The sequence below is a fragment of the Sorex fumeus genome, unplaced genomic scaffold, assembly GCF_029834395.1.
Source record: "Sorex fumeus unplaced genomic scaffold, SorFum_2.1 ptg000014l, whole genome shotgun sequence".
NCBI classification, from domain to species: domain Eukaryota; kingdom Metazoa; phylum Chordata; class Mammalia; order Eulipotyphla; family Soricidae; genus Sorex; species Sorex fumeus.
The window spans coordinates 6,993,302-7,019,019 of record NW_026606071.1 but is presented as its reverse complement, the minus strand read 5'-3'; the positions used below and the strand labels follow the sequence as shown (position 1 = coordinate 7,019,019).

The 25,718-nt window shown below is 37.5% G+C and overlaps 1 protein-coding gene across 2 annotated transcripts in view; it reads right to left on the bottom strand.

The window, feature by feature from the left end:
* Positions 1 to 524: 524 nt before the first annotated feature.
* The window catches only part of PMS1 (PMS1 homolog 1, mismatch repair system component), an 80,512-nt gene continuing 55,318 nt past the window's right edge, over positions 525 to 25,718 (bottom strand). For both annotated transcript variants that reach the window (XM_056111610.1, XM_056111611.1), the window contains exons 10-13: positions 17,382 to 17,867; positions 12,958 to 13,088; positions 4,712 to 4,872; positions 525 to 690 (exon numbers count right to left, since the gene is read on the bottom strand). In XM_056111610.1, coding sequence (XP_055967585.1) covers positions 526 to 690; positions 4,712 to 4,872; positions 12,958 to 13,088; positions 17,382 to 17,867 — 943 coding nt within the window. In that variant the 3' untranslated portion in view covers position 525. The remainder of the gene's footprint in view (positions 691 to 4,711; positions 4,873 to 12,957; positions 13,089 to 17,381; positions 17,868 to 25,718) is intronic.

Genomic DNA, 25,718 nt, shown 5'->3' with positions numbered 1-25,718 from the left:
AACTGAACTAGCCTCTCAAAAAACCCAAATACCAGCCTGCTGGTGGGTAGGGCTTCTATCAAAATGCTGAAGGATATACTTAAGGTCATATGCACCAGTACATCAACCATCTAAGATACTAGATATTTTCCAACTGACATTAAAAATTATAATGAAGGTAGTTTTTTTTTTCACTTTTTTTGGGAGTCAGACCCAGTGATGCACAGGGGTTACTCCTGACTCTGCACTCAGGAATTACTCCTAGCAATGCTTGGGGCACCATATGGGATGCTGGGAATTAAACCTGGGTTGGCCGTGTGCAAGGCAAACACGCTACCCGCTGTGCTATCACTCCAGTCCCAAAGGTAGCTTCTTGAGGGAAAAATAAATAAGTCTTCTATAGTTCATAAATTTTTTTCAATATACAAGCAACAAGTGAGTTCTCATAAAATAACTGTTAAATGCATGGTAGTACAAAGACAGCATAATAATATCACACATTTTATGACCAAGTTAGGTTCAATAATGATTTTCTTAAACATTTAATCATGGTGACTCTGGAAGATGAGTTAAATGATGAAAAAAGGGGCGCCCATGAACACATCCTTTGATTTCATTTCCAAACTGCTGCTTCATTCTGTAGATAATATCTTGAATATCATCTTTTGAAAAATGCATGGGTAGCTGTCTAGCTAGACGAACTGCTTCTCCCTGTGAAGAGAAAGACATAAATTTTCATGAGATATTACCTGAAACAGAAGACAAGTAATTCCTGAAGACAGAAGATTGATATTTTTATCTGCTCAAATATTTATTAATCACTATTAATTGCTATTGTAGGTTTTAGAAATACAGTGAACAATATGGTAAACGAAACTCTTATTTTTGCAAAAATGACCTTGTGTACAGTTAAATAGTAAAAAGGTAAATTAACACAGCATCAATAAGTAATAAGGCACTGGGCAACATGATGAAGTTTAGAAAAAGCATTCTTGAAGTGACATTTATTCCTTCTCACAGTTTTGATAGCTTTTTCTATACTCAAAATCCTCAATACTTCCTAAGCCCCTTCACTTTCAGCAGATAACCCTTACTCCTTCATGCCATGTATGACTTCTCTAAAATTTACCTTAAAACATTTTAACATTCACTTTCTCTCTCCTTCAGTTCTTAATTCAGAGTAGTTTCTCCTGCCTACAGCTTACTAATATAATCCCATCTAGAGCATCTTTAAAAGGAAAGAATTGTAATAGAATACTTTTATTTTCTGCTTTCTTTCCTACCAAATTCAACTAATCTACTTCTTCAACGAGGTATAAAGGCATGACTTCTACCTATTCCTTTCACCACTTCCCCATTCTGACCACTGGCATGAGTTCTTTGTCTCCACTTCTTTTCTATTGTGTTTCTTTTGGTTCCAGGTTACTGTGGTTACCAAGCAGTCAACAAGAAGGTTTCCAAGCAGCTACAGAGACTGTAATACTGTATACTTATTTTTAAATCTCTCATATCCTTGACTTTCATATCCACCCCTCTCTTGGTTTTATCCTTTTCTCACTTTCTTAATCGCTGCCTCTGATTCATCTTTTGTTTTATGACCACAGCCCTTGGTGCACAGGAACTATTCCTGGCAAGGCTTGAGGGACAAAGTGGAGTGTCAGGGATGGGACCCAGCTCAATCATACGTACAAGCACTCTACTGCTGTACTATCTCTCCAACCTATACCTCAGATTCATTTTAATTAGCTTCCCTTAAATGGAAGAATTCTTATAGTGCTAAAGAAGTCTCTTTTTCCCCTAGATTATCGTTTTATACAGATAGGATGAACCTCACCCAAGAGCAGACCAGCAGGAAAACCCAGGTATGGAGAAACCCGTGACCAAGATCTCCAAGCCTGCTTGGATGGGGACTGGGCCTCTCCCCCAGGTCCCCAGTTTTTCAGTAGCTTGGCAGTCACACCCACAAACTGCCCCCGAGTGCCAACTAATCTCATCAACAGCCAAGACCCACAGACTATAAAGCTACTGGAAGAGATCCACACAGAATTTCCTGGATATTATATTCTTTTCCTGGACATTATATTCTATCCATAACAACCAATACAAAACAAATGGTCTAGCATTGCCGTTTTGGGCAGTTTTAAGTGGTAGTAGGGCTGGTGTTGAAATATCAAACGTAACCCAGTTAGAGAGAGTGAGTACGGGGGAAAACTGTCTGCCATACAGGCAGGGGAAGGGTTGGAACGGGACGGGGGGGTGTGGGAGGATACTGGGGATTTTGGTGGTGGAAAATGTGCACTGGTGAAGGGATGGGTGTTTGATGATTGTATGACTGATGCTCAAACATGAAAGCTTTGTAACTGTATCTCACGGTCAATCAATAAAAAAGGGGGAAATAATAATAATAAAATAAAATCAATATTCTGAATAAAAAAAGTAATGTGGAGTTCATGCCCAATTCAATCTGCTTAATCAATGGCTGAATAAACAGCAGTACTCCTACATCGCACTGTAGCACTGTCCTCCCATTATTCATCGATTTACTCAAGCAGGCACCAGTAATGTCTCTATTGTGAGACTTATTGCTACTGCTTTTGGCATACTGAATACACCACGAGGAGCTTGCCAGGCTCTGCCGTGTGGATGGGATACTCTCTCGGTAGCTTGCCAGGCTCTCCAAGAGGGATGGAGGAGCCTGGGCTGGCCGTGTGTAAAGCAAATGCCCTACCCACTGTGCTATCACCCCAGCCCTCCTACATTATATATATATATATAAAATTACATACACTATTGCCTACCTATAATAAGAGGTATAATATCAGCAAAATTATTTATTAATCCCAACATTATTAGTTTTATTAACTTTTTTCTTTAGATGTGGTTCTTTAACACACAAAATGCTACCAATTAAACCATGGAGCGTTTGTACTCTCACAAAACAGGATGTCTATGAAGGTGTTAAAATTGACCACTATTGTGCCTTCTCTCAGAGATCAGGCATGAGGTAAGAATGTTTACTTTTTCCACATTTTTGAATGTTCTCACCAAAAGCAAAAAAAGAAATCAAGAGATCTAAATAAGTAAAGAATTACCACTATCTGAGATGATATGATAATGTACACAGAAGATTATAATAACTTACTTAGAAGCTTTTAGAAACAACAACCCAATACAGCAAAATAGCAGGCTATAAAATCAATACAGAAAAAACATATTGCATTTCTATAAGCAAACAATGAACAAGAAGAGAAATTAAAAAGATAAACCCTTGGGGTCAGAGCAGCATAACATTGGGTATGGCACTTTGCCTTGCTTGCAGCTGACCCAGGTTTGATCCCCACTAGGAGTGATCCCTCAGCACAAAACTAGAAGTCCTCAGTTCTACTGGGTGTGTCCATCTCCCCAAAAAATATTAAAAAGGAAACCACTCATTTAAAATAGTGTCCGAAAACATTAAGTAACTAGAAAGAGTTATGCACTAAGCCACTACTGAATAAAATAGAAAAAAGCACAAGGAATGACTATTCCATGTTCTCAGATAAAAAAAAAAAACCGACAGTTAAAATTCTACCCAAGTGTTTTAAAATCTTTAAATTGTTTGTTTTGTTTCTACCTAGTCTTAGTCAATGCAATGCCCACCAAAATTCCATTTAAATACTGGAATAAAGCTGCTAGAGTTTGTAAGGAACCATAAAATGCCTGAAGAGACAATGTAATGCTGAGAAAAGAAAATGGGCGTGAACTGTATTCCTTAGCTGCCAATCACACTATAAACTGATAGTATTCAAATTTGTGTGGTACTAAAATAAAGGCAGATACTCAGACCAACCAAACAGAATTGAGAGCACTGAGATATATTATTAGATATATGAAAAGTTACCTATGACAAATGAACTAGGTACAAAATAGAGAAAGAAGAGTTCCTTCAGCATATGATGTTGAATACACTCAGTCATTAGTTACATGCAAAAACTACTGAACTAATGAACTGAACATCCATCTCACATTTACTCTTGCATTTGAAGAGATCAGAGCTTAAAAATCTCTAGTCCTTGAACACGTTTGCCACTCAATGCCTCTTTTGCAGACCACAACACCCAAAAGGAGAGAGAGAACACAAGGGATTGCCCTGCCACAGAGTCAGGGTGGGATGGGGGGGATGGGGGTGGGAGGGATATTATCCATGGTGGTGGAAAATGGGCACTGGTGGAGGGATGAGTATTTGATCATTGTATAATCAAACCCAAGCACAAAAAATTGTAAATCTACAACTGTACCTCATGGTGTTTCACTAATAATAAAAAAAAATGGAAAAAAAAATCTCTAGTCCTCTAAAGCAAGTATTTTGCTCAGAGGTTGAATAATTTTCAGAATTCCTTCTGAAAAAGGCACTTCACTGAAGTTGTCTCATTCACAAGATTCTTCCTCAATATTTACGCAAGGAATAATGTTTCTGCATTTCTTTTCTGGTGCTGGGAATCAAACCCAAGGTCTCACATATGCAAGACAAGTGCTCTGCCTCCCTGGCCTTCAAGAAATAATGTTAAAGGTTTTATGACCATTTTTTAACAGCAGTATGTGATGTTAAACTGTTCAAGTTTTCCTCTCCTTTCAATATACTTTCTTCTTGCGAATATATATCAAAACTTAGAGGAACTGGTTATTAATTAGAAACCATTCACTATTTAAACAAGTATCTTCAAACCCAGTCAACTTAATAAGTAATACTTACCTCTAAATAACTTAAAACTTTACGAGGTCTACATTCATAAACTTCCTTTGCATTATTATTTAGTATAGCATTAAGAATTTCTTTTAAATCCATTACTCCATAGAATGGGAGACAATTAGCCATTCCTTCTATTTCAAAGTAGTTCTCAGCAACAGAAATTCCTAAAAGAAAAATAAACATACACATATATGTACGTAGTGATTAAACTATATTCCAGAAAATATCTATTAAGAACAAAATCACTGTTAAAACATTTAGCAAAGTCTCAATAAAATTATTTAATCAGAATAATGTTTTGTTCCTGAGTGGGGCACAAATAATGATTTCCCAAAAGATTTCACATTCGCATTAAGTCATGGGAGCTCAAAGACCACATGAGTTTTAAATTTTTAAACTTAATCTCAGTTATTACTGTTCTGTTCTCTACATTTGTTTAGATTATTTTTTACTTTGGAGAGAAAATGGAGTCCCATGATATTTATTAAAATAAAACTGGTTTAAGTGTTTTAGCAACTGCTTAACTGTTGCTGTTCAAACTCCATCCCACTTGATTTCATATTGACTTAGGTTTCTGTGATTTTAACTTACAAATTACAAAAATACACAGAAAGCAACTTGTTTTTTTCAAGTTTTATATAGACATAATTGATATGCAACACTAAGTTTAATGTCTACAAAATATTGATTTTATAGTTTTATATATATATAATATGATTACCTCTGCAGCAAGTAACTTAAATACTTTGAAAAATTTAATGCTTACAACAGAACTATAAACTAGTTAAATACTTAGACAAACTCAGTAAAACAGATATAGTAGCATAACTCCAAGTATAAAATTTGGTTTCAGAAAGCATCTTATGATTTTGGAATATAGGGAAGATTTGTCTTTGTTATAATTGTGTAATAGTATTTTTAATGTTCAAGTCCTCATTTTATTTATATAAAATAAAACAGTTTGTGCTGGATTAGTGGTACTATGAATAGATGAATAAAAAGGAATAATGTTGTCCTCAAAGTTTCTGATGCTGAGATATTAAGGGTGCTAAACTAACCTATTACTATTTAAACTGGTTCCTTGACCAAAAGAATGAAGTGGTATAACACCAATGTCCTTCCCAGAGTACAGAGGATAATGTAAAAAGATACAAAATCAAGAATTATAACCAAAAACATGGAACTTTGTGAAATAAGACAAAAATTAGTTTTGTAATGAGAGCTCTCATGGCTTAAAACTATTTAGATCAGCACAAAAGCTGAATATTACAGTTACCATCTTCATGCAGTTATATAGATATAGCACTGTAGCACTACTCCCCCGTTGTTCACCGATTTGCTTGAGCGGGCCCAGTAACGTCTCCATTTTGAGAATTGTTGTTACTGTTTTTGGCATATTGAGTATGTCATGGGTAGCTTGCCAGGCTTTGCTGTGCGGGCGAGATACTCTCGGTAGTTTGCTGGGCTCTCCAAGAGGGGCGTTGGAATTGAACCTGGCTCGGCCAGGCCGGCCGCTCACAAGGCAAACGCCCTACTGCTGTGCTATCGCTCCAGCTCAAAAGAATTTCACTAATACCCATTCTGTATCTTTTATAATATGCTTAGCTTGGGGTAAGTACAGTGGGTAGGGTGCTTGCCTTGCATGCGGCCAACCCAGCTTCTATCCCTGGCACCCCTACCAGGAGTGATCCCTGAGCACAGAGCCAGGAGTAAGGTCTGATCACAGCAGGGTATGACCGCAAATCAAAATATAAATAAGTAATATGCTTAGATCGAAAAAGGCCACTGACTATACTTGCTCTACAAAATGATACACATTTCATGGAATTACTTGTCTATTAAGTTCATTTGTTATTTGCCAAGAAAGTATTTGGCAAGCAATGAGGAAATTGAGCAATGTTTTAATCCCTGTGCTTGCAAAATTCAGATGGAAAATTCAAGAGCATTTGGAACCATGTAACAATAAACTTTTAAGAAGTTTCCATAAAGTTCAATGGAAAGCTTCCAAACATGAAGGGAAAGCACTTGAAATGAACAATTGGTTTGACAAGTTTTCACTTCCTAAAATATGAAATTCTATTAATAAGTAAAGAGTACCAAATTTGTGGGGTGGGAGAAGAGAGGAATTCCCAAATGGTGCTCAGGGAGCCATTCCCCAAATGGCCACCCCAGTGGTAATTGAGGGTACCATGCGACCAGTGCCAGAGATCAAATCTACAGATCATACCAAGCATGCAATACAGTTCTTTACACAATCTCCCCAGCCTCACACTCAGAATCTTTCCTCCTCAAAGTCAGATGCCTTTCAAATGCCTTTCTTTGAAGATGTTTTGTCATAAATGACAGTCTGGTGATACAAAACAATATATCAAAAAGTATCATAAAGGGGCCGGAGGAATAGTACAGCGGGTAGGGCATTAGTTCCTCAGTGCAGAGCCAGAGTAACCCCTAAGCATAGCTGGGTATAACCCAAAAAGCAAACAACAACAACAACAACAAATATCATAAAGAAAAATAAATGGCCTTTAGGAAAACATGGTACAGCGGCTGGGCTCAATGAGACATCTCATGGCTCCCAAGCACAGAATCCTTGATCCCCAGCACTTCAAACAAGCAATGACTATCAAAACTAATGAATGAACACATGGTGGAAAGAAAATAATAATACTTAAATTCATCTGTTATTGACAACAAAAATAATGCTGATTATACTTTTAAATGCCAATAAAACAAGCTAATTTGCAGATGACTTGTCATACTCATTCATTAGCACTTTACAAAGCATTCTACAGGAATTATAGACAGTAACTCACTGGTAGCTCAAAACAGATTTTCTTGCAATAGACAGGGTAGTTATCTAAGTTATCTAACTCTCTTACCCCCCAAAATGCAATGACATTTTCTTCCTTCCTTCCTCTCTCTTGTTTTAGGGTCATATGGTGATGCTCAAGGATTACTCCTGGTGATGTTCATGTGCAAAACAAGTGGCTTACCTGATGTACACTCTGGCCCCACAGTTACAACTTTCATTAGGGGAAAAAAAAAGAAAAGAATCTTACCACTTACCAGTATCATAATTACTTAGAAAACAGACTAAGAAAAATATATCTTGATGCACACATACACATACAACTCTTGCTTTATACTGCAAATAAATTAGAGATGCCAGGAATCTTAAGGAAGAAGATTTCTAGCAGGATTGAAAGAAATGACCACAAGTCAGTTGAAGTTAGAAAGGAAAGATGGTAGATAAGGGAAAAAAATTAGAACACCTACCATTATCAAGCATGATGCTAACTACATTATATAAATCCTTCATTTTACATTCACCACAACTTTCAGAAATAAATAGCACTGTAACACTGTCCTCCCATTGTTTATCAGTTTGTTTGAGCGGGCCCAGTAACATCGTGAGACTTGTTGTTACTGTGTTTGGCATATCGAATACATCACAGGTATTGCCAGGCTTTGCCATGCGGGAGAGATACTCTCGGAAGCTTGCTGGGCTCTCCGAGAGCGGCAGAGGAATTGAACTCAGGTTGGCCGAGTGGGCCAGGTGCAAGGCAAATGCCCTACCCGCTGTGCTAACGCTCCAGCCCTCCAGAAATAAATATCTTAATTTATGTAGGGAAGTAATATAACAAATTAAGACCTAGGTAATAAAAGCAGACTGCTTAGGTTAAAGTTCTGGTTCTACAATTTAATTTTGTGCCTTTAAAGATATCTTCCCTCTGTTTTATTTTCCTATCTGAAAAATGGGACACAGTAATAGAATCTTCTTCATAGGGTTATTATAAAATAAATTACACATAATTATCATTTGGTAAATTATTAGTCACTATCAATGAGGAAACACTGACCAGCTTGCTTTCCTAAGAACACTTTATTTTTTAAATGAAAGCACTGAGATTTGGATTTTATTCTAGAACTAAGGCAAGAGGTAAGACTCTCAGGATAAGTACCCTTATAACTGAAAATCAATGAAAATTATTTGATATCTAGAACAAGACATTTTCAGTAATGCTCACTTCCATGCTTTTCTACATTGTTCTCACTTTTTTTCCATGTCTCAGTAAAAAATTCCTTTAAACATTTTCAGCACTATTTTGTGGTTGGGCTTTGTTTTTCTAGACTTTGTTCTTTATTAGAGGGCTAGCAGTGGGGACAGTGGAATCATACTTTATGGTCCCCTTGTGTTCCTGTTCACCAGATGAAGGGAATGTAGTAAAGATCAGCTAAGAAAGCTTGAGCAGAGGGCTGTTAAGTATGGAAACTATGAACGAACACATGAGGGTCCAGCCAGGAAAACAAAAATTTCCTAGCCAAATGGATTTTCTGTTTTTCTTCCCCACCCATTAACTTTCCACACTAAACAAATTGTTACTAAGTCTTTTTAGAATAAGCCATGGAATAATTACATTCTCCAAATAATAACACTGCTGGTGTCACATATGAATCGGCAAAATAAGCTCTCTTTTGCCTATGGTTTTTGGATAAAAGATTCCAAAATATCTGACATTATCACCCACCATCTAGAGTCGAGCTGAAAATGTATATAATACCCAGCTTGATGGGACTCTGAGATGACGCCCACAAAATGCTGCCCGGCTACTTATTAAGCTCCTAAATGGCCATGATCCAGAGACACACAAACGAATTGCGGAACCAAGCAGCTCGCTGCATAGATCTCTCCAGACCATGATTATTAAAATTTTAGAATTTCAGAAGCGCAAGGCCGCTCTTGAGACTGCGCAACATTATATCCTATTCATATAAGCAATACAAAATAAATTCTCTAGCATTGCCTTTTTGGCAGCTTTGAGTGGTGGTGGGAAAATTCCAAGTAATAAGGGTGGGACTGGTGTCAAAATATTGAATGTAATCAAAGTAAAGAGAGAATAGTGTGGAAACTGCCTGCCACATAGACAGGGAAGGTTTGGGGTTTGGCAGGGGGGATACTGGGGATTTTGGTGGTGGAAAATGTGCACTGGTGAAGGGGTGGGTGTTTGATTATTGTATGACCAAAACTCAAACATGAAAGCATTATAATTGTATCTCACGGTGATTCAATAAAAAAAAGGAAAAGAAAAGAAAATGTATATAACATACAAATGCAAATTTTAGAGCAATGAGAAATGTAGATTCTGACTTTTTTGACATGTGAAATATTTAATGAAAATGAACAGTCATGCTAGAGAAGAGTTGGGATCAGAAATATAAAAAAAAAAAAAGTACAAAGAACCCAAGGGAGAACTAATTTGAAATATCTATAGTAGGCCAGTTGTGATTATAGAGGTATAAACAAATGAGAGAATGGTTAAGATGTGATATGGGAAGGAGAAGAGTCAGTTCTGCTAATTCTTACATATTATCATAAGGGATTTGAATTTTAATTGACAGTGGCAATACTGGCACTTCCTGCTGTTCTCACTCTGGGTGCCCCAGAGGGGGTTGAGTGGGAGCCCTCTCTGCTCCAAGGGACCTAGCCCTGCAGTCAACCTCCAATACCCAGCCGCTGACACGCTTCAGCCGCTTTCCAGACACATCATAAGATACTTCCTACCCATTTTCCATAATTACCACACCATTTGATGGAGTTCAGATATATATATCTATTAGAGAGCCCAGCAAAGCTACCGAGAGTATCCTGCCCACACGGGCAGAGCCTGGCAAGCTTCAATATGCCAAAACCAGTTACTATAAGAGATCTCATTCCCCTGACCCTGAAAGAGCCTCCAATTGTTGGGAAAGATGAGTAAGGAGAGGCTGCTAAAATCTCAGGGCTGGGATGAATAGAGATGTTACTGGCACACGCTTGAGTAAATTGATGAACAACGGGATGACAGTGATACAGTGAATGGCAATACTATGCTGAAATGGGTTCATAATGGACTAGCACTCTTGCAGAAAAACTAAAAACCACACACACACCAAAAAAAAAAAAAAAGCTCAAACTAAAATCCCCACATAGAATATTTTACATTATTAAAAAGTTAGTATTTTCACTTTTATGAAAATTTCATGAATGCATGAGGAGTACGAAAATGAAAGCACATTTTCGAAGGATGTTTTAGAAGGAAAAATGGAATGGGGTAGTTTTTAGTTTCTAGCTTGAGGCATGACTAGCAAGGAGTAGCTGAAAATCCAACCAATGGGTCAGAGAGAGAAAGAGCTCAATAGACTGGAGTAATTGTTTTGCTTGCAGGAGGACTGGGATTAACCCAATCCAATTAATCAAAATATGGCATGCTCCTTCTCCCAGACACCCCAACTCAGCTCCCCAAGCAGAACCATGGGGCCTTGGACTCCTCAGCACTTCTGGGTATGACTCCTCACCAGAAACTATACAAAAACTCCAGTTGAAAACTTGACATCTTCCTGACTGTCAGAGTTAGAAGAGTCTGAAATAATTAGAATAACTGAAAATTTAAGGTGGCAAGTATATACATACATTAAGAAAAATAAAATAAAAAAACTAGAATGCAAGGGTGGTGGAAACATTACAATAAATTTTGCATACAAATTATGTGACTATTTTACTAGTACCTAAGGTGCTGATGTACAGATCAGAGGAAAAAACCTCTCAAGAAAAGACAAAAACTGAGCAGAAATTTGAGTAGCAACACAAGAGACAAATTTTGCAGTTGTGAATCTGAGTTAATAAGTAAAAATTAAAGAAGTTAAAAGCAACATTTTTTTCCACAGAGAATTAAAATGGAATCAAAAGGCACAGAATAGAATATATAAAATTGAAATTCTTTTTTCATAGAAAAGATCTCTTCTCCTTTTTCTTTATATATATATGTATATATATATAAATAAATATATATATATGCTCGGGCTGGAGCAATAGCACAGTGGGTAGGGTGTTTGCCTTTCATGCAGTTGATCCGGGTTCAATTCCTTTACCCCTCTCGAACAGCTTGGCAAGCTACCAAGAGTATCTCACCCATACAGCAGAGCCTGGCAAGCTCCCCGTGTATTCAATATGTATTCAATATGCCAAAAACAGTAACAAGTCTCACGATGGAGACGTTACTGGTGCCCGCTCGAGGATAGTGTTACAGTACATATATATTGAATACATCGCGGGTAGCTTGCCGGGCTCTCCGAGAGGGGCAGAGGAATCGAGCCAGGCTGGCTGTGCACAAGGCAAACGCCCTACTGCTGTGCTATCGCTCCAGCCCCTATTCAATATGCCAAACACAGTAACAACAAGTCTCATGATGGAGACATTACTGGGCCCGCTCGTGCAAATCAATGAACAACGGGAGGACAGTGACAGTGACAAATATATATGCTCAGAGGGCCATATGTGGTGTTGGAGACTGAACTCCGTTCAGTCAGATGCAAGGCAAGTGCCCTACTGCTCTACTATGTCTCTGATCCAAAGAGGTCCATATTTGCTAAGCAGTTCCTACATCTTATGTATTTATCTGTTTCACTATCTAAAGGAATAATAAAGAAAATAGTTTGAATATTGGGAAAATATGGTGAAACTTAATATAAAATAAAGAAATTGGAAGAAAACAGACCAAAAGAGATGCTAAATTCAACTGTTCCATGCAGTTAAGTTTTTTTGAAAATACATGACTTTTCACACAAATGACACTTTTCCCCTTGTGTTTTTGGTAGTCCTGATGGTGTTCAAGGACATAAATGGAGCTGGGAACATGAATCAGAGTCACAGCCACAGCAAAGCAAGTGTCTTACCTCCTGTACTATCTCTTGGTCAGACACTGTACTTTTGATGAATATTATATACTTAATATTCATGAAGGCACTTTGCATGATGCCAACCCCTGTTAGATCTTCAGGGTGCAACGGCCCCCAAACACCTTCAGAAGCATCAACCTATGAGCACAGAGCCAGGAGTATCCCCCCTCCCCCGATAAAGCCAGGTACAGCCCGATACATCTCCTCCAGCCTCTTGCCAAAGTCACCTTATCTGCAAAGTCTTCCCTGACAATCCTACATAGAATAGCTTTCACAACACTCCTTAGTTCCCTTCCCTTTTTCCTTAGCATTTACTGTCATCTAGTTTGTGGGCTACAAAAGTTGCCTGTTTATTACATCTGCTCCCACTAGAAATCATATTCTGTGGAGGGTGTAGGCTTTTGCCTGCTCTATTCTTTACCACTTCCATAGCAAGACTAATGCCTGACACACTTCACAATTATTTGTTGAATAAGTAATCAAAGCAATGCTATTGGGGAAAAAAAGATGAGTATTAAACAACATTAACATACCTGGAATCAATTTTATCTTAAAACCATTTGCTGTAAGACGAGGATCAGAGAGGTAAGTTGGTACACCAAACTTTTGGTCGTCTGTTGTCATCTTATGTAAAATCTCTAAATAATGAGATCCATTAAAAAGACTGCAAAAAAAATTATGGTTCTTTAGCTTATAAAAATATTTTTAAATATATATATAAAACATACCTATATATAAAATACATAGCATGTATCTATAAAGTGAAATAAGGATCTACAGTAAAAAGTTAATTCAATGGTCAGTTAAAGGCATCTATTGTATTAACATGAATGGTTACCATTTTCCTATTCATTGACATACAGGATAAATAAGTCTTGCATACAAAGCTCTGTTCTATGTTCCAGTGCAGAATGCTGTTCTCTAAAATCTTGCATCCCTTGAAAAAGTGAACAAATAAGTGATACCACTTATCACCTCTAAAACACTGAGGTCTTGACTAGTGAGATCAAACCACTGAAAGGACATTGGCCGTCTATCTGATGTGCTCTGGCTGTGCTCAGCAACATTAAGAAAATCCATCTGAGAGTCCTTGGTGGTAATAGTGTGCAAACAGTTTCTGTAACTTTTTTTTTTTTTCGCTTTTTGGGTCACACCCGGCGATGCACAGGGGTTACTACTGGCTCTGCACTCAGGAATTACTCCTGGCAGTGCTCAGGGGACCATATGGGATGCTGGGAATATCCTCCCCACAAAGCATATCTGAATGTAGGCATTTGCTGAGACTCAAAAAGAAACTTGATCCAAAAAATAAAGTTAGTTCTGGTGTGTTAGCTGCCAAACTTAAAGACTGTGGCAACAGAACACTGGGTGTGTGAATCACAGAGGCAGTGCTAATTTGAACTACAAATCTAGACAGAGACTGGATGCAAAATAAACAAATTTAAATAGTCTACTAAAATGCATGGTGAAAAACAAACGCTTGGAATAATTTTAAGAGGAACAATATTGGATAGGATCTCCTTATAGAGGAAGAAGAGAATAAGGATCAGCTGTCAAAGAAATTACAGCTGAGGAATTCTCCAATCTGCAGATTCAATGACCCAGATCCAAAAAGCTAAATGAGTTCTAAAGAAAATAAAACCAGAGAACTCCAAGACATACACTGTATGGCAAAATCCAAAGACAGAGAAAACAGAGCAGCAAGACCACAAAAGAAATTTATATCCAAAGGAATTCACCTAAGTCTTAAAAGTTGATCTACTAAATGAAACCCTACAGGTCAGAAGAGAATGACTAGACATAGCAAATAAGTGGGATGAAATAAACATCCCAGTAAGAATACCAGAGGCCAGAAAGATATGATGGGGTCAAGGACTTTGCCTGGGCAACATAATGGCACCAATTCACTCTCAGGAGTAAGCCCTAAGCACAGTGGTATGTGTCCACAAAACAAAACAACAAACTAGAAATAAATATTCTTTTTTGCTTTTTGGGTCACACCCGGCGATGCACAGGGGTTACTCCTGGCTCTGCACTCAGGAATTACTCCCGGCGGTGCTCAGGGGTCTATATGGTATGCTGGGGACTGAACCTGGATCAGCCGCATGCAAGGCAAATGCCCTACCCGCTGTACTATAGCTCCGGCCCCCAAATAAATATTCTATCCAGATAAATTATCAGATTGAAGTGAGACAAAGCAACTGCTAATGAAGCCTGTGGCATTAAACAAACTGAAAGACACACTAAATGGTCTTACAACGGCAAAGAAACTCTACTTGGGAAAAGTAAGAAACTAAAAAACATTAAATAGGAGAAAGGAGAAGAGGTAAAATAGCTATGTACAACACTTAAAAGGCTGGGATATAGGTAAACAATATGTTAATCTCAAAGGAAACATAATTAGTGTTCCCAAGTAAAAAGAGGCATCTGGAACCTGACTACTTTATGAAAGGCAGACAACATAAGAAGAAGGCAAGAAAATAAAAGATGGTTAAAGAAGCAAAGACAAACTTCCCAAACACTCATGATCCATACAAAATGATGGTAATATATTCCTTTATTTTGTAATCTTGTCTAACATCAATAGCCTGAATTCACCAATCAAAAGGGATATAGTAGCCACAAATTTTAGAAGACTAAATTCAACTTTCTGCTGCTTACAAGATATTGAAGTGAATAGTCTGAAATCACAGGTTTAAAGTATAAGCCAGAAAATAATCATAAAAGCAAGTGATGAACAATGATCAATGACCAATGAATCTATACATCACAAAGACAATACTCATTATACTTAACATATATGTTAAGCATGTATAAGCACCAAATGAAGCACCATCGAAGTATATAAAGCCACTGTGGAGACTGGGGAATGATAGCAATAGCAACACAATAGTGGTAGGGGCTCTTAACCTGTCCAATACTCCCACCCCAAACTCACACTATTCAGAGTCACGAGGCAAAACAACAAGGAACCATTTTTCTTCAAGGAAGAAATGGTTTAACAGATCTTTAGAGAGCTTTCCAAAAAGTGACTACACATTCTTTTCCAATGCACATGACATTCTTCAAGACAGACCACACACATTGGGGCACATACAAAAAATATATATATGAAGTATCAAAAACAAAAACAAAAAAATCAGAAAACTCAAAGACACTAGATACCAAACAACTTACTACTACCGAACAACCAGTAGGTCAAAGAGGAAATTAAAGAAACCAAAAGATTCTGGGAAATAGATGAGAATGAAGACAGGAGTTATGAGAACATTGGGACACAGCAAAAGCTGTTCTAAGATGGAATTTCATAGTAATACAAGTGTTTCTCAAAAGATAAGAAAAGACCCAAATAACTTAACCACACATTTTAAGATAGTAGAAACTAGAATAAAGGGAGCTCAGAAGTAGCAAAGGAGGGAAATAATAAAATGAAGTGGAAATCAATTTTTTGAAGTTCCACAAATACAAAAAGATAAATGGAATTAATAGTTGCCTCCTCCCCGCCGTTCCCTGTACAAGGAATAAGTAAGACAAGCCCTTGGCTAAACTCAAAAGAAAAAAAGAAAGCTCTAATAAATCTGATCAGAAATGAAAAGGGAGAAGTTATAATAGAACCACAAAAATTCAAAAGACTGTATGAGAATACTATGAACAATTTATTCTGAGCAAAATAAGTCAAAGGGAAAAGGAGAACTACAAAATGATCTCTCTCATATGTGGAATATCACCGTCACTGTCTCCCGTTGTTCGATTTTCTCGAGCAGGCCCAGTAACATCTCCATTGTGAGACTTGTTGTTACTGTGTTTGGCATATCGAATATGTCACAGGTAGCTTGCCAGGCTTTGCCGTGTGAGCGAGACACTCTCAGTAGCTTGCCGGGCTCTCCGAGAGGGGTGGAGGAATTGAATCTGGGTAGGTTGGGTTGGCTGCATGCAAGGCAAATGCCCTACCTGCTATGCAAGAAATATAATAAGGGAATACACAACAGTCAATATAACAGACCCTGGGAATCTGCCTATAGAACTAGGTCTGCTAAGTAAGGATGGGTATGTGTGTATGTGAGTGTGAGAGGGGCCTAATATTCTGGTGGTGTTATATAGCAACATTAATATTTACAGTACTGTAAATCAAGGTGCCTAAATAAAATATGATCACGATAAAACATAATGATAGTATCTATCTCTCAATCAAGTTGTTGGGAGATAAGACAAAAGCTTAACAAAATTTCAATCATATATACAGGGCTGGAGCAATAGCACAGCGGGTAGGGCGTTCGCCTTACAAGCGGCCAACATGGCCGACCCGAGTTCGATTCCTCCGCCCCTCTCGGAGAGCCCGGCAAGCTACCGAGAGTATTCGATATGCCAGACACAGTAACAACAAAGTCTCCAATGGAGACGTTACTGGGCCCATTCGAGCAAATCGACGATCAACGGGAGGGCCTTTACCTTTACCTTACCTTATAGAAAATATAAATAGCCACTTCTATTATTATTAAGTTCAAAGTATTTTACAGAGGGGCTGGAGCGATAGCACAGCGGGTAGGGCGTTTGCCTTGCACGCAGCCAACATGGGCGACACAGGTTCGTTTCCCAGCATCCCATATGGTCCCCCGAGCACTGCCGGGAGTAATTCCTGAGTGCATGAGCCAGGAGTAACCCTTGAGCATCGCCGGGTGTGATCCAAAAAAAAAAAAAAAAAAGGAAAGTATTTTATAGATATCAAAATTATTCAACATGGAGGTAAACTATGCAGTATGCACTAGAATTCTTGTAGAAACTGAGCCCAACCCATAACTGGAGATTAAAAATCAAGTTTTAAAATGAATTCTTTAAATAAATACCATTTTTCCCTATCATGAAAGACTTTCAACTTTTTACCTTTAACTTCAAATCTATTATGGATTATTAATGTTTTCCGGTTTTTAAAAAAAAGAAGTTTATTACTTCACTATACCTCTCTGTTAATATAATTGGGTTTTCCAGTGGTTCTGCAGGAAGTTTATGGTTCTCAAGAAGTCTTTTGAAAAGCAGAGCTTCTTCCACTCTGTAAGGATTTAATAACATTACCTCTGTTTTGGATGTAATTAGCCAAGCATCAAGAAACTTGAGATTGTGGACCAAATAAAATTCACCTTTTTCTTCTAAGTCAGACTTTTTGTGTTTCTCAATTTGCTTTTTTAAGTTTTCCATAGAAAAGGAGACCTGTACTATTTTAATGTTTTGATTCTTTCTTTTTTCTGCTTGGGACTGAAAGAGTTCATCAAGTTTTGGTTGATTTGATAATGAAGTTTTCAATTTTTGCTTGTGTGCCAAATTCCACACACTGGCTGGTTTGATCTTTTTTCTGCCCTCCTTTAATGGTGCCTGTGATTCCTGTTCTGTGGCTTTGTTGATTTGTTTATTATATCGCTCAAAGTCTTTAGCAGCTTTCTCTTCATACCTATGAATAGAGATAGGAGAGAAGGGATAAGGTCAGAAAAAGGAATATATTAACCACTGAATCTAAAAAGTTTTATAGAATTAAAGAGCTGGCATTCCAAGTCCAGTGACAGAGCTTTGATAGGACTAGCCCTCCCATATAAAACTATGATAAACTAAACTAAAAAAATAAATAAATAAAACTATGATAAACTAAACAAAATATAGAAATAAATGATTTTAAATAGGCACTGAAGAGCAACCAAAAGCAGGTAAGAAACTGACTAATGGAGCCCCTGGGAAGAGAGATCTACATTTACATGACTTTTACACACTGGGAGGTCCCAGCAATCAGAGAGTGGCAAGAACTTTGAGTAGCCTGAGTCATCAGAACACAGCACTTCCTGCTTCCAAACAACTGGAAACAAAGGGACAAGATCCCATGTGTGGGAGCCTGGTGGAAAACAACCACTAAAGATTAATGAGTTAAACAGAGACTTCAGTGGCTGCCCATTGCAGGAAGGGCGGGGGGGGGGGGGGGGCAGTTTCTTCCTAACTCAATGTAAAATAAAAGCTAAACAAAGTCAGGATAATCAGTCAGTAATTTTTTTTTTTTTTTTTTGCTTTCTATGGCAGTTGTGTAGACCGGGCTCTGGTGCTGCAATGGATCTGGCCACACTGAAGCCCCCGGGGTCTAAGTACCCTAAGAAAAAGAGCAATTCTGGCAAGCACAACAACCATGTGCAAGCACCCAGGCAGGATGTGTTAACCTTTCAGTACACATGTGAGCACTACAGCGGCCCCAGTGAGCACAACGTAACTCATATTCCTCAATTACGCTGTGAGCCCCAGTAAGCAACAGCAAGCATCACAACCAGAGGAAGAGCAAACCTGCGGCAACTGGCTGTGATGGACTGTACCGGCAACCCAAACCCATGTGCAATCCCTAGTGAACCTCACAGTCAGATATGTGTGTAGCACCCTGTCACCACTTCAACACAAATATCAAGGGAGGGGGAATATAGGCATATATACATGCCTTATAAAATAAAACTCCAAACTCTTCACAAAATCAAATCAAATCAAATCAAATTAAATCTAGAATCTCCTCCAGAGTATCACCCACTATTTTCATTATACAATTAAGAGGTATTCACTATTCAAAGGAACAGTATGTTTAGTGAATCATGATCAAAAACTACCCTGGTCAGTAGATTTGAACTTCCGAATGACGTTGGAATTTGCACAAAAAAAAAAATTAAAATGGGTTTTTATAAACATTTCAGGGAAAAGATGATCACAATTATAAAATACAATGGAAAATCTCTGTAGTATGTTAACATACTTAAAAAAACTTTATTAAAGGTCAAAATACAGTATCTGAAGTTAAAAACACACTGGGTAGACTTAAAAGCAGATTAGAGAGCGCAAAATAAAGGGTAAATAAACTTGAAGACAAATAACAGAAAATCTATAAATCTGAACAAGGGAAAAAATGCTCGCAGATGACTGCTAAAAAAGCACCTTAGTGACCTATTGCACACTAAGTAATTTAACATATAAGTAGAGTAGCAGATTTTTTAAAAATGTACTTGAAGAATCAACTCATGGTTGGTAATTACCAATTTGTAGAAATGCTGTGTTTCAAAAATTCAAGTGAGTCACTGAAACATAAGCCGGACAAATACAAAATGATATATGTTAGAATCAAACTCCTGAGGGGCCAGCACAGCAGTACGGCATGTAGGGTGTTTGTCTTACACATGGCTGACCTGGGTTTATCCCCCGGCATTTCATATGGTTCCCCTAGCCTGCCAGGAGTGATTGCTGAGTGCAAAGCCAGGAATAAGCCCTGAGCACTGAGTATGCCTCCAAAACCAAAATAAATGAATAATAGAATTTTAAAAAAGAAAAAGAAACTGCTGAAAACCAAAGTCAATGACAGTTGAAAGCCTGAAAGCAAATGGTAAAAATGATACCTCTGAAAAGGAACACAACCACACACGATTTTAACTTCTCATCAGAAGCAATGAAGAGCAAGAAGACAGTAAAAACTAAGTGTTAAGTGATGACAGAAAGTAAAAACTACGTTAAGCGATGACAGAATCCATAATTCAATTACATCCAGCAAAAATGTACTTCATGTATGAATATAAAATGCTATTTTCAGATAAAAGAAAGTGCATAATTCAAATCCTTTTCAGCTATACAAAGAATACTGAGGAAGACAGATCATTTGCAAGGCTCAATTCTTAATACATTTTGAAGGATTAAAACCTAACTAAATATGTTCCCTGTCAATGAAAAAATTAACTAGAAACCATTAAAATACAAGAAAAATTTGAAGATTTAGCAACATAATCTCATAGTAGTATGAAAATGGTAATCTTAATTTCATAAACTAAAGACTGAGTTTTAAAATATGGTGGAGAGATAGTACAGCAGGTAAGGCTCTTGTCTTGCACCTGGCCGACCTGGGTCAGATCTTGGGTATCCTATATGATCTCTGGAGCACTGCCAGGAGTGATTCCTGAGTGCAGAACCAGGATAAACCCCTGACCATCTCCAGGTGAAGTTAAAATTAAATAAATAACTAAATAAAAGAGGAAAAAAGGATGTAGATTTATAACTGATTATTAGACACTAAACAGAAAAAAACTATATAATTTTTCAAAAATGGATGAATCACAGTAACATCTGGTTGAGAAAGAAGCTAGACATAAAAATAACAGGAACAAGGAGACCGTTATAAGGACTGAAGACATGCTTCACATGCAGATGCCTGGAGTTCAACACTGGTGCAGTCTTCCAGGCACCCACCTCTGGCAGGCACTGCTGGGAGTTCGCCACTTTGTGCCATATGATTTTATATATATATTAATATATATATACACACATATATACATATATACATATATATACACACATACATACACACATATATATATGACATTCTAATAGTAGCAAAAAAACTGGGAGGAGAGGAATCAAACAATGGAGAATGTGGTGTTGGAATACATACAGCATACAGAATGAAACCATGTCATTAACAATATTCATAAATCACAGTGCCTAAAATAAAAATGTAGAAATTCAAGAAAGAAAAATAAGAAATCAAAACAGAGTGTCTGGTAAAGGAACTTTATGGAGTGAAAAAAAGGTTCTATATTTTGTCTGGGTAATGCTTACATAATTACAAGTTTATTAAGATGGATTTACTCTTCAGATAGACTCTCAGAAATTATATTCTAAATAAAACAAAAGTACAAAAGTCTATGAAATCATAATTACTGAGTATATACAAATAAATTATTTATACTTAATACTGAGTACATAAATAAAAACCACACTTTTTTCTCTTTTTTCCCCAATCGGTTACCCAGTTGAAAATAACAGCATTTAGTATCACTACTCTGGAACCTATTTAATATATTTTAATTCATGTAAGTATTCTGTGGACTGGAGCGATAGCACAGCGGGTAGGTCGTTTGCTTTGCACACGGCCGACCTGGGTTCGATTTCTCCATCCCTCTCGGAGAGCCTGGGAAGCTACCGATAGTATCCTGCCCGCACGGCAGAGCCTGACAAGCTTCCTGTGGCGTACTCAATATGCCAAAAACAGTAACAAGTCTCACAATGGAGATATTACTGGGCCCGCTCAAGCAAATCGATTAACAATGGGAGGACAGTACTAAATATTCTGCAGTATGGTTTACTATCTAGCAGAGCAAATCTCACGTTATTTTCCAACCCTTCAGAATTTTTCATTTGTTCAAATTTTTCATATTTTCTTCTTTTCTTTTGGGCTTTGAAGCCACAAGGACCCTGTGGTATGAGGGATCTAACCAGATTGGACACATTCAAGGCATCTTAACTCCTTTACTATCTCTCCGGCCCTACCTATTTCCATTATACACTTAAATTTAATAACATTTGCAATCCAACCTTGAAAAAAAGTTTGCCTTTTAATATTTAACTGGAATAAAAACATTACATTTACAAAATGCATTTAGCTATATATGGTTAAGATCTGTGCATTTTACTCAAAATGTTGCTCAGCTTGAAAATTTATTTAAGAAAGCATTAGACATAGCATGGAAAAATCAATTTCAGATCTGAAGAGTTGGTGACATACCTGCTATAACATCAGTAAGGAATAAACTATTTCCTGACCAACCCAAAGAAAATTTACACAAATATTTAATAATTATACAGTTACCAAAGTGATAACATATGGAAGGAAAAAAATTCCCGTACTTATAATGGTTTCATGCCAAAGTGCTTATTTTTAGTTTTCTAAATTTTAATTTAGGTGATGCTAAATATGGTACTAATTTACAGTCACCATTAAAAAATTAATTTAAATAAACTGAACATATCCAAAACATTTAATTCCATTTTGAAATATGAGATATTGGGGGCATGACAGTGTTCCTGTTACAATGGATAGGGCACTTGCCTTGTGCGAGACTAACTTGTTTGAATCCGACATGACAAATGCCAGTCCCCATCCATGCCCCCACTTCAACCCTCCAGGCATGGTCCCTTAGTTCAAAGTCAGCAGACACTGGGAGTAGTTCAAAAATTTTAAAAATAAAATAAACCCAGCAGCTTTTGGCAGAAATGTGTCTGGACCCCACATTAGATTACTGGTCCCAGGCCTCCCCAGGTGGGAAAAGGTGACGATCCACTGCCTGTTCCCCCTGGCAGCTCAGGGTCCTCCATCTTCCAGAGGCCATTGGACAGCCAGGAAGGGGCCTGCAGTGACGACACACGCGTGGCCTCATGGGATGGGGGTGGGGCTGGCCCTTTCCTCCCCCGCCCCAAAGAGACCCCAAGTCGCCACCCATGAACGGGCTCTCTGGCTACTCAAAAAGCGGCTTAAGCCATGATCCCAGAGACTCAGAAACAAATCTCGGAACCTAGCAGCTTTTGGCAGAAATCCTCCAGATTTAATTATTAAGACTTCAGAATTCCAAAATCGCATGGCCACGCAACATTATACACTATTCATAATCAGTAATAGAAAACAAATTGTCTCGTGTTGCCTTTTCGGCAGATCTGAGTGTTGGGGTAAAATCTCAAATAATAATGGTGGGTCTGGTATCGAAATATTGAATGTAATCAAAGTAGAGAGACAGTGATGTGGAAATCATCTGCCATACAGGTAGGGGGAGGGTGTGGGATGGGGGGTATCCTAGAGTTCTTGGTGGTGGAAAATATGCACTGGTGAAGGGATGGGTGTTTCATCATTGTATGACTGAGACTTACACCCAAGAGCTTTGTAACTGCTCTCACAGCGATTCAATAAATTTATAAAATAAATAAAAATAGCAAGAATATGAGCTATGGAAATTGTTTGCAGAGTAGAGAGCATAGGCTGCATGTGGGAGGCCAGGGTTTGATCCCTGCACCATACGGTCCCTCTTACATTGCTGGGATTGATCCCAGAGCACTGCACCAGAAGCAGCCACATAGCATTGCTCCAGTGTGGTCCAGAACCAAAATAGTAATAACAAGAACAAAGTAAAAATTTCTAGCACTAAGATAGTCTATAACAGTGATTTTATCTATTATTTTCTTAAAGTATACAATGTATAGTTACTAAACTCAGAGTTTCTAATTCTCTAGGCCCTAGTTGGTACTAGCAATGCAATTTTTTTCCCTTTATTTTATTTAGCAATGCAATTTTTATTTATCTTTTGGTTTTGGGGCCATACCAAGTGGTATTCAGGGGTTACTCCTGGCTTTGCACTCAGAAATCACTCCTGGTGGGCATGGGGGACCACCATAGGGGATGCCTGGGATAGACCCTGGCTCTGTCACATGTTACACAAGTGCCCTACTTGCTGTGTTCTCTCTCCAACCCAGCATTGCTATCTTTAAAGAACACCACTGGTAATTCTTGTGATTGACTGGAATTCCAACCTACTGCCATACGTTCAGCAAAGAAGAGTGGTTAAGACCATAGGCCTTGGGAATAGATTACCAAGCTCTACAAATCAAGTTCTGCAAATCAAAGCAAATTATTTGAATGTTTTGTGCTTCCACGTACTCATATGTAATATATGCATATAATCCACTTCTGAAGTATAGAATAAAATGAATCAAATGTGTCAAGTACCTATAATAGTGCTTGGCTTAAATAGGGATAAATGTCTGCTATCAATATCAAATGTTTGTTATCAATATCAAAATTACCTATGATAGGATCTAGAAAGAGAGTACGGGGGTCCAGGTGCTTGCATTTTGAAAGGCCAGTTCCCTAAACACTGTCAGCAGTGATCCCTGAACAGAGCCAGAAGTAAAACCCTGAGCACCACTGAGGGTGGCCCCCCAAAAACTAAACAAAACAAAAACACCAATGCTGAATGGGGTATAGAATTAATTGAAGACTGACAATTCTGAAACTAAAAGATTAAAAATTTTTCATCTGTAGTTTTAAAATTAAGACTAAGGAGCTGTTATATCTTTAGAAACTCAAGAAATTGTCATATATAACATTTCAGAGGAGAAATCTGAACAGATACATACAAGTGAGGAAATGAGAACAATATTGGGAAAATTATATTAAACATTAAAAGTGAGACTAGGAGACAAGGAGACAGGACACCTCAGCAAGTGATCTAGATCTAGTTTTCTTTTAGTATGTTTGCTGAATGAAGAAATGTTGGCTGATGAGAATGCAAGAGGAACCTGTCTCAGAGAGCAACGACAGAGCTCAGTAGTAAGCACAAGCTTTGCATGTCTTGAGACCTCTGGTTCAGTCTACCAGCTCACTGAGAAAGACCTTGTTTCACTGTAAACAGAAAGACAAAATTCTTCTTTGGTTTACTTAAGTCACAGTCATAAATTTTTATGTTATTTTCTGCTATTTCTACTTAGAAACTGAAGTTCAGATTAAGTAAAAAAAAAAACCCATAATTTTCAATCCTGTTTACTTCTACTAGGTAAGTTATTTTCAGGTCTTCTACATTAAATCTTTTTCCATGTGGTGGAAAATGAATTTTCAATGAAGGTCACCGTTTGCAATTAGATATAAAGTGCAAATTTTCACATATGCTACTAATCTTCAAGATGTCGATTTAATGAGTTCCTTGGGAAATATAAAAGCTATGTCCAAAGGAATAGTAAGTAAATGTTAACTAAAAACAGCTGCTACCTTTGTACTTAATGTCATTAAGAAATTCAGTAACTTGAATGGAAAAATATTAAGTTTGATTTGTCCAGGAATCAAGTCAAATGATGCCTTTCTGACTTAAGATTCACATAATCATGGTGTCCATGAACTATTTTTAATATTACAATTATGTTGTTCATGATCATTTAAAGAGAAATACTTAAATAACTACTATAAATGAAAATGAAGGTTGACATCAACTAAGACCCCAGTGTCAGGACACCTGGTATAAATCTTTCTAATCCACTGGAGGAAAAGGAATGGAAAGGAAGAAAGGGGTAAAAAAATCAGAAAGGAAGAAGCAAAAAAACACTCCCAACTCCAGAGACCATTCTAATTTTTAAAACCCAATCCTAGTTTTTATTCAAACTTTTTGTTATAGCTTTCAAAACTTCCCATGATTTTCTATCTCTCCTGACCGTAATTCCCCATTATTTTGTTCTCATCATAAAAGGGTAAAAGGGTATCTTTTCTGTATCATCAATTCTATCCCGTTGGACCTTTTTAACATGCTGTCCCTTCTACCAATTCCCCAAAACTTACTTTTTAAATTTCTGTACCAGAAAGTATCTGCTTCCTGGTATATATATTCTGGTATATATATCTCTGAGATGAAATTAAGCCTGTGTAGTGTTTCCTAACTTCCTATATTTAATTTAAAAGTCGTTATATTCTCAGGCTTGAGAGATAAGT